At 41.5% G+C, this 10484-nt stretch overlaps 1 protein-coding gene across 1 annotated transcript; it reads left to right on the forward strand.

Moving 5' to 3' along the window:
* The first annotated feature begins 7808 nt into the window (after positions 1-7808).
* LOC127808243 (uncharacterized) lies at positions 7809-9059 on the forward strand. The gene is made up of 2 exons (XM_052346730.1): positions 7809-8268; positions 8380-9059. The coding sequence occupies exons 1-2, from the start codon at positions 7809-7811 to the stop codon at positions 9057-9059; spliced, it is 1140 nt and encodes a 379-aa protein (XP_052202690.1).
* The last annotated feature ends 1425 nt before the right edge of the window (positions 9060-10484 follow it).

Below are 10484 nucleotides of genomic sequence, written 5' to 3' on the forward strand. Positions count from 1 at the left end.
ATTCACAAAGCCATTTGGAACTAAACCTATCTACGATAGATGTCTAATTGATGGTTATATCTAGATGATCGAGATAAATCAAGTGATGATTTTCTAATATAAGAATTTGCCATGATAACGGGAACTAAGGAGTCATTCAGGTAGGTGATACGAGAAAACGACATGACACGAGATTTACGAACCAACGTTGTATTAATAAACATTAGCCTTTTTTTTTTTAAATTCTGTCACTAAACAAAGACTTTAAAATTTTGACCTTCATCTCTTCTCCCTGCGCAGTTTTCTTCTTCCTAATCTCCCTCTGCAATTTCTCTCTTCTCCCCCATCTCCCTCTGCGATTTCTCTCTTCTCTCCCATCTCTTTCCGCGCTATTTTCTTCGTCCGCTACTGCCTCTCGCTAGTGCCACCTCTGTGCCATTCCTATCGCTTTTTCAATCTTTTGGAAGTAATTTAATTTAAGATTAGTTTTATTATTCAGTTAATAATTATTTTATGTTAGTTTAATTTTAATTATTCTGTGTTGTTTAGTTATTTTGTGTTGTTATTTTAGTTTAGTTTAATTATTTAAAGTTATTTATTTTTTGTTAGTTTAATTTTAGTTATTTTGTGTTATTCTGTGTTGTTAGTTTAGTTTAGTTTAATTGTTTAAAGTTAGTTATTTTGTGTTAGTTTAATTTTAGTTATTTTGTGTAGTTTAGTTTTAGTTTAATTGTTTATATTATTTGTTACATTTAGAAATTAAAATGTAAAATTTATTGATTGTTATTTAGTAGTCATAGTATAAATGTATCTTATTTTGTTATGTAATTATATTAATAAATATTATTTTTATTTTTTATTTTTAAAAATAAAATATTAAAAATTTGAAGTTATTGTTGATTCATTTATCTTGCTCTCAGTTTAGTGTTTACATTTTCATAATGATCCAAATTGATTGATAAAAGTATTTCATGATTTTTTATGGTGTTTGGGTAAAAGTAAAAAAAAAAAAAAAAGACTAATGTTTATTACTACAAAGGGTGAACATCAACCCATACCCATACCCATACCCATTGGCTCTGGAGAGCTGCTTGAATTCGTTGTCTTGTCAGGACAAGATGGGTACATAGTAGTGGGCTACCTGAAACATTCATTTATCACACCCTTTTACTTTTAGGTGATTAGGGCTATGGCCCAAGGCCTCTGAAACAATTCTTCATAATAAGTGTATTAATCTAGTCACATATTTTCATTACTCTAACATGATATCTTTAAAGTTAAAATATAATAATAATAATAATAATAATAATGATAATAATAATAATAATAACTACATTCAATTGGTATTTAATTAACAAGCACATACAATTATAATTATATATGTATATATTGGTTAGAATACAATTGTCAAAAGATATTAATGTTCAAAAACAACTTATAACTCGTTTGTGCACCAGAAAGGATAAAAGATTCTTTCATTTTTTTTAAATAAAAGTATTTTGTTATTTTTCATGGTGTTTGGGTAAAAGTAAAAAAAAAAAGGGCTAATAGGCTAATTTATCCTCAACTTTGGGTCATTTTTCAATTTAATCCCCTTTTTAAGAATAGTTTCAATTTGATTCTCATACTTTAAGATTGATGTCAATTTTATCCTTGATTGAGACATCAGCAAAATGACGTCATTTTGTCTTGTCAATTATTGGACAAATCAACAGGCTACGTTAGTTGGGCCACACACTAAGTCGATCGAGGATAAAATTGACATCAATCTTAAAGTATGAGGACCAAATTGAAACAATTATCAAAACAAGATAAAATTGTAAAATGACCCTAAGTTGAGGAAAAACCAGGCTATTAACCCTTGGGAAAATGTATGGATCACCAAATCCAAGGTATATGACAATTGTGAAAGGGGAATTTGAACATGAGATAGTGATTTGGATGTCTTTATACACCTAAGGTAGTCTAGATAAAGACCAAGTTTTAGCTAGATATATATCACCCAAGGTAGATCAATGGATATGGTCGAATTCAAATTGGGTTGATATTATCTAAAGTGATTAGAGTGGCTAAATGATTGATATTAAAATTAGATAGACATTACCTAAGACGACCAATGTAATGGTTGAGTTGAAACTAGGTACACGTAGTCTAAGGTGATCAAGAAATGGTGTATATAAGTTGAACTCAAACTAGGTTGATATTATCCAAGACAGTCAAAGTTTGTAAGGAGTCGAGTTCAAACTATGTGAATATCCCCTAAGGCATCCTAGTGATTGACTACAAATTAGGTGGATATGACATAAAACGGTCAATACAAAAATGAGACTAACTTTTGATAGGGAAAAAGTATCACCCAAGACAGCTAGAAAGGGGTTGAGTCTAAATTAGGATCATTTTACCAAAGGCGATTAGTATGGCTAAATGATTGATTCTACAATTGTGCACATGAACACTACTAAGACGACGAACATAATGATGGAGTTGAAACTGAGTAGGTGAAGTCTTATGTAGTTAAATTAGGTGACAAGATGAAATAAAGGTTAAATATAATAAGCATAAGAAAATTTTGAGCATGAAATTTCTTTAGAAAGATTGGATGTAATACCATGGATTTTTACAAAAAAGTTTGGAAGAGTTAAGCTCGGCAAATTTTGAGAACGAAATTTTTTTAAGAGGTATTAAAAATAATATTCAAAATTTTAGAAATTTTGAATTTTAAAATTAATTGAAATTAAATCCAAAAAGGGCTTAGTGATAATTTGGCACATTATCAAATCTCAAGAAGAATCCAAAAGAGCTAAATAAGAATTCAAGACAAAATTGGGCGTAAGTGTAAATTTATCAAAATTACTTAAATTGGGAAAATTTGCTAAGTCTAAAAGCTAACTTTGAGCACAAAATTCAACCAAACTAAGTTAAATTGGGCCATGCCCAATATCGAGCATCATAGACAGGATTGAGATGAACCCTCTAATATTTTGAAAAAAGTAATAATATATAATTTTGAGTGTCAAAAATGATTTATTAAAAATTTATGATTTAAAAAATTTAAATGATGATATTAAATTTATGATGTTTATGGGAGAAAAGAAATGAAATTGGAAACTTGCATCTCATATTATATTAGCAAAAATAAAAGAGAAGTCATTGAAAGGGCTGCCCAATTTGTAAGGGGATAAACATCTATTTATATAATTATCATAATAAAGGTAGGTGGTGCTAAAGTAAAAAATAATGGCTAGATTTTTAGAAATAAATAAAAGGAAAATTGGTATTGTGGAGATGGAGAGGCTGCTCACGGGAATACATGTGGTATAGGCATATAGCTAATATATATAAGTTATGGTACCAAATATATATATTATATAATAAAAAATAATTTTATTTAATATTATATTAATATACATTAAAATGTGAAAGTGGGAGCACGGGCATGAGACGTGAGCGGACTCCATTTAATTTTACTTTTGGATTGAAACTTGGCTGTCAAGGCATGAAAATGCCTATAAATAGGAAATGAAGATTGAGGGAATTGATGAGTGTTATATATTCTTTGTGAAACACCAAATGAGGCCCAAAGGTTGGGGGGCCATTTTGGCAACCGTGGGCTGCCCTTTTGGGCGCCCACTAGAGGGCCACTTGGCAGCCACCATTGGCTCAGCCCAAGCCCTTTGGCTTTTGGCTTTTGTCCCGTAGCCTGTAGTTGTTTCACTTGCACGAATCCATCCAAGCCGTTGCAACTTCCTTTATGTTGTGCGATCTCAGCCATCTAGTTGCCTTATTTATCACTCGCCTCGAGATTGATGATTTGATCAGGTTGAAGACAAAAGAAAAGAGGGGTTGGCCAAGAGTTGTCATTTAGGGTTTTTTACCTTCTTTCTCTCTCTCTCTCTCTCTGTAAATTTATGTACAGTTCGTCTTCCTCTTGTCCATGTTTTCTCTAGTTTTTTTTATCTAAGGTAAGCTCTTAATCTGTTAGTGATTCTGAGCATTTTTATAGAGAACCAGGGTTGTTTTGTTTTCGATTTCGTTGTAATCGGATTGAGTATATATAGTGGAGTGAGCCTTTCTCATTAAAGCTCAAGTGGACGTAGCCCCTATTTGGGCTGAACCACTATAAATCGTATGCCTCTTGTTTCGTTTATGTTTTTAAATCTGCCGTGTTTATTCTCTCAATCAGATTTGTTGATATCATCAGTGCTTGATTTTGACTGTGTGTGTGGAGATTTGCTATCTCTGTTTATTTGTAACAGTGGTATCAGAGCCTTTGGTTTGTTTGTCCAAAGTTTTTTGTCAAAATCGTGTTCAATTCTTTTTCTTCGAAATCTAGGGGTTTCCTTTCTTTCTCTATGTCAGTGTTGGTTTTAAAAATCCTAGGATTTTCTGAAGAGACTTTGTCAGCGGGAGTTTGCTGTACAGATCTCGGTCAGTAATCTATGGTTTACTTTTGGGCATTTTTCGTGCAACACAAAAATGACATCAACCCGATTTGAAATCGGTACATTCGATGGAAAGGGGGATTTCGGAAGTTGGAAAAAGAAGATGAGGGTTTTTCTCTCTCATCACAAAGTGCTTATAGCACTCGAGCCAGATGACCGCAAATGGTCACCTGAGCAGCTAGCTCGAACTGATGAAATCAGAGAAGAGGCTTTTAATTTGATATTCCTCCATCTCGGTGACTCTGTAATCCGTAAGGTTGATGGTATATCTCTACCTCTTGATCTGTGGAATAGATTAGAATCTTTAAATTCTGTAATGTCTGCTCCAAATTTGGTTTATTTAAAAGGCATGTTGTTTAACTTTAAGATGAATATCTCTAAGTCTATGGATGAAAACATAAATGAATTTACTAGACTTACCTTGTTATTAAGAGGTACTGATCAGGCTTTAGGTGATACTAGTGAAGCCATGATTTTGTTAAACTCTCTACCTGATGATTATGATGTAGTGAAACATGCTTTACGTTATACTGGTATAGTCCCTAGTATGGAACTTGTTGTTTCTGGTATTAAGGTTAGGGAACTAGAACTTAGTACATCTAAGAAAACGGGCAATAATTTATTTATAAAGGGAAATGATGATAAAAGAAATTATACTGTGAATTCAGAACAACTTAATGGGTCATGGTAGAAGGGAAAAAAGAAAGATAAGAAGGGAAAACAAAAACAAAAATGGAAGTGTTACCACTGTGGGAAAGAGGGACATACAAAGAAATATTGTTATGATTATTTGAAAAAACAGAAGCAAGGGGGTAATGTAACAGTAGTAGCTAGTAGTTCTAACTGTTTAGCTGAGGTGCTTAATGTATCTATTAGTTCTGTTAAAAATGAATGGATCATGGACTCTGGCTGCTCTTTTCATATGTGCCCCAATATTGATTGGTTTCTGTTATGGACGATCTCCGAGAATTAGCTAACGGGCTGGACCCGGTCCCGCAGGGCGAACCCAAAATACCCAAGGCCCAATAGGCTGGCCGGAATTCCTTAGAGGCCCGCCAGATCCAGAGATCGAGGACCACCAATGAAGAGTCTCACGGTAAAAAGTCAGGTCGCTTCAAGACAGCGAGCTCACCCTAAGCTAGCTCGCTCGAAACAACATCCCAGTATCACAACATCATGACTTCAGCTTCGTCGAAAGACGCGCCAAAGATTAGAACAGCCAGAAGACCGCGAGATAATCGGAAGCGATATACACCTGCCTATCAGAAGTAATTCAAATCCCTGAAGACAAGGAACCTATCCCTGATATTCCGAACGATAAGGAAAACGCCATCAACGGAATAGACTCCTTCCATACTTAGAACTGATTCGAATTGTAAACAACACGACTCTATTTATAGAGGAGGATACGCCACTGTAAAAGGAGGATGACTGAATTACATACTGTGACTCTGCCAGAATAACCAGAGAACAGTCGTGGACTAGGCACGATTCGGGCTGAACCACGTAAAAATCTTGTGTGCTTCTTGTTTGTTCTTTTGCTTCTGTTCCTTACTCTTCGGCACCCGTTATCGCATTGTGGGCTCTCGGACTCCGGTTGATGGTTCTCGTACGTCAACATCTTGGCGCTAGAAGGAGGGCGCGCACTGATCGATAACAATGGCAAGATGAAGGAATGCATGAAGCTCTGATGCAATCGCTGATTTGCCAGAAAATCGTCACAACCAACCGCACATCGATCCACCTATCGGAGGGTCCGTTGCCCCAGCAACGAAAACTTTGGTTCCACTAATTACCAGAGTCACTATAGGAGTGCCCCCGCGGGCTCCGGCCCAACCTGCCGCCCTAACCGTCGGAGCAGAGGCAATTCAGGCCTGGCAGCAACGCCAGGAGGCACTGGAAAACACCGTAAGGCAGCTCGTTGAAGCGGTCAGGGCCCTTGCCCGGGCCCAGCCGCAAACGGTCCCGAGACAGCCAGAGCCACCATCACCCCGGAGAGCTCGCCACCCACGAGAGGAAAGGCCCCCGCTAAATGAAAGAGAAGCTGACAGAGTTCCCTCGCCAGAAGGGTCAGTAAATTCCTCTAACTCAAAGTCCAGGTACAGACCCCCCGTTATATCGCTCCTCAGGGAGAGGAAGCAGGCGACCGCAGCTCCAGCGATCTGTGGATCAGGGCACAGTCGTGGAGGAGTTGCTCCAAAGGGTGCAGGAGTTGGAGGCGCAGTAGGGAGCTCGTGGCCAAAATAGTGGCTACGGAGAGAGGACGTCATTCATGAGAGAAGTCGAGCTCGAAGCTCTCCCCAGGAGATTCAAGGTTCCAAGCATACAACAGTACAATGGGGACAGCGACCCCTACGACCATCTGGACGCATTCAATGTCTAAATGGACCTGCAGACCACTAGCTCGCTAGTAAGGTGCCGGGTGTTCCCTGCGACCTTGGGAGATATTCCGCGTGCTTGGCTCAGAAGCCTTCCATCTCGCAGCATTGGCAGCTGGGAAGAATGCTAGCGGAGGTTCCTCGGTAAGTACAAGGCACTGAGGCGGCAGCTCGTTCCTCTGTGCCACCTTGCCACGGTCTTCCAAAGGTCGAGCGAGTCCCTCAAGGACTACATCGCCAGGTTCCGACGCGAGGTGAGTAACGTCGAAAGTCCCTCTGATGAAAGTATCTTGACAGCCATCTCGGCAGGCCTCCAGAAAGACGGGAAGCTCTACGAGAGCATCTACAAATCCCCAGTTACAGATCTGGGAGAGTTCTATGAGCGAGCTGCAAAGGAGATCCGGTGGGAAGAGGCATTCGGTTCGAAGAAGCCCGCTGGACATAGGGAGGAAGCTAGAAGTTCTAGCCGAGATAGGAAAAGAAACGACGGGGAAATGGAAGGGACAACCGTGATGAGCAGTCTAGCAATCAGGTAGCCAAGCGAGCTCGACGGGAAGAGCGAGAGAAGCGACCTCCAAGGCAGGGCTGTTTCAACAATTATGCGGCCCTATTAGATTCTCAAGAGAGGATTTTCGCTATGGAAAAGAGGAGAGAAGATTTCGGGAAGCCGAACCCGATAAAAACTCCCAATAAGTTCAGAAACCGAGAGAAGTTTTGTGTGTACCACAACGAGGTGGGGCACGACACCTCTGAATGCTACGCCCTGAAAGATGCAATTGAAGAACTGATTCGAAGGGGCTGGCTGCGAGATTACGTGGTGCGACCTGCAAACCAGCCACCCCAGTAGACGAATCAACAACGACCTCCCCCCAAGGATGAGCATGCACCTACGGTTCAAACGATCTACACAATCCACGGTGGACCTCACCTCGCGGGTACATCGAACAGGTCGCATGAAAGGTATGTGCGCGAAGCTAATCACGTCTTGATAGCAGGATCTGTTGAGCAGATGGGACTGCCTAAGCGAGCTAGGGTGGCAATGAAAGAAATCACCTTCTCCGAAGATGATGCCAGGGACGTACACTGGCCGCACAATGACGCCCTTGTCATTCGTGCCCACATCGGCAACATGGAAGTACGAAGAATAATGGTGGACACTGGCAGCTCGGTAAACGTGATGTATAGGGCCTGTTTCGACCAGATGGGACTAGGGCCCAAGCAATTGAGCCCGTCCCCAGAGCTGCTTTACGGATTAACAGGAGACGCAGTTGTTCCCATAGGGCGGGTTAAACTCCCATTCACTGTTGGGAGCCCAGGTCGCGAAGCAATGGCTATGGCAGAATTCCTCATTATTGACTGCCCCTTAGCGTACAACGTCGTACTCGGGCAGCTAGTGATGAACGAGCTGGACATGGTCGCCTCAACTAGGGCTCTGACCGTCAAGTTCCCGACCAATAATGGAACAGGATGTGTGTGGGGAGAACAGCACCTCACGAGACGCTGCTATGAGGACGCGGTCAAAATGGGGGCTAAAGGAAAGAAAGTGAACCTGGTCGCAGGCGGAACTCAGTGACCTTCAGGTCAGAGCAGGGTAAACTACGACCTAGATCCTCGAGAAGTGGATTGTGATAAGGCCTCCGGCCCAGTGGAAGAACTTGAAGAGGTCCCGGTCGGCGAGGTAGATGCTGAAAGGTGTCTGAAGCTCGGAAAGAATCTAGCCCCTGAGGTAAAGTGTCAATTGGTTGAATTCCTTAAAGCTAACCTGGATGTGTTTGCATGGAACCATGAAGATATGGTAGGCATAGCCCCGGAGGTCATGTCGCACAGGTTCAACATGGACCCTAGTTACAGACCAGTACGGCAGAAGAGGAGGCCAATGACTCCAGAGCGTTATGCCGCCCTTAAGAAGGAGGTGGATAAACTCCTGGACAATGGATTCATCAGAGAAGCCCAGTACCCAGTCTGGGTAGCCAATCTAGTCCTGGTGAAGAAAAAGAACGGAAAATGGAGGACCTACATCGACTTCACCAACCTGAATAAGGCTTGCCCGAAAGACAGCTTTCCCTTTCCCAAGATTGACCAGCTCGTGGATGCAACAGCAGGGCACCAGCTCCTCAGTTTCATGGATGCTTACTTGGGATACAACCAAATCCCCATGAATCCTAGCGAAGAGGAGCACACGTCGTTTATCACCGATCGTGGGCTGTACTGCTACAAAGTTATGCCGTTCGGACTGAAGAATGCTGGGGCCACCTACTAGAGGCTCGTGAATACGATGTTAGAAGTGCAGATTGGGAGAACAATGGAAGTATATGTCGACGATATGATGGTTAAGTCTGAGCAGGTCGCAGATCATGTTTGTGATTTAGGAGAAATGTTCGAGATCCTCAAGAGCTACCACATGAAACTAAATCCACTGAAGTGCGCTTTTGGAGTGGCTTCCGAAAAATTCTTGGGATTCATGGTCAACAACAGAGGCATCGAGGCCAACCCGGAAAAAATAAAGGCTTTGCTGGATATGAGATCTCCCACAAGGAAGAAGGATGTGCAGAGCCTTACCGGTCAGGTTGCTGCCCTGAACCGGTTTATCTCCAAGGCAACTGACAAGTGTATTCCTTTCTTCAATACGTTAAGGAGGGCCCAAGGCTTCAATTGGAGTGAAGAATGCGAGCTCGCCTTCCAACAGTTGAAGGCGTACATGGGGTAAGCGCCGTTACTTTCAAAACCTAAGGATGGGAAAAAATTGGTCGTCTACCTGGGAGTGTCAGAGCACGCTCTTAGCGCAGCATTGGTTCGAGAGGAAGAATGGGTGCAATACCCCGTCTACTACGTCAGCAAGAGGTTGGTGGACGCGAAAACAAGGTACACACTGATGGAGAAGCTCGCATACTGCCTAGTCACAACATCGAGGAAGTTACGTCCCTATTTCCAGGCCCATCAGATCGACATCTTGACCAAGTACCCCTGAAGCAAATTTTGCAGAAACCAGACACTTCAGGTCGCCTGCTGAAATGGGCGATCGAGCTCGCTCAGTTCGACTTGGAATACAAACCAAGGACGGCTATCAAAGGACAAGCACTCGCGGATTTCATTGCTGAATTCACTGAACCAGCCCAAGTGGGAGAAGAAACCTCGGAAGGACCGTCTTGGGAGCTATATGTTGACGGATCGTCAAACGATCAAGGAGCTGGGGTTGGAGTTTTGTTAATCAGCCCGGAGGGCCACAGGATCCTCTGTGCCCTACGATTCGGTTTCCCAGCTACCAACAATGAGGCTGAGTATGAGGCATTGCTCGCAGGGCTACGCCTGGCAAAGGAGGTACGAGCCGAAGCAGTTGTAATCTTCAGCGACTCCCAACTGGTAGTTAATCAAATACGGGGGGAATATCAAGCGAAAGGTGCAAAGATGGAGGCATACCTATAACACCCCGCCCTATACAGGCGTGTCACTATAAGGAAATTCCCGGGGTTTCTTTTTTTTTTTAAAAATTCGATACTCGCGGCGCCTGTGAGCACAATCTTCACATGTAGATGAAACACTCGTCATAAAACTACAGCCAGCACCCGCGATGATCTTAAGAACAGTCTCCACATGCAGATAATATACCCCGAGAGATCCAGTCTTACTTGTTTAGTTAACAATAACAAATCTTAACTGAACGAGACAATATAAACACAGCGGAATA

This window comes from Diospyros lotus, chromosome 1 (genome assembly GCF_014633365.1).
Source record: "Diospyros lotus cultivar Yz01 chromosome 1, ASM1463336v1, whole genome shotgun sequence".
NCBI lineage: Eukaryota > Viridiplantae > Streptophyta > Magnoliopsida > Ericales > Ebenaceae > Diospyros > Diospyros lotus.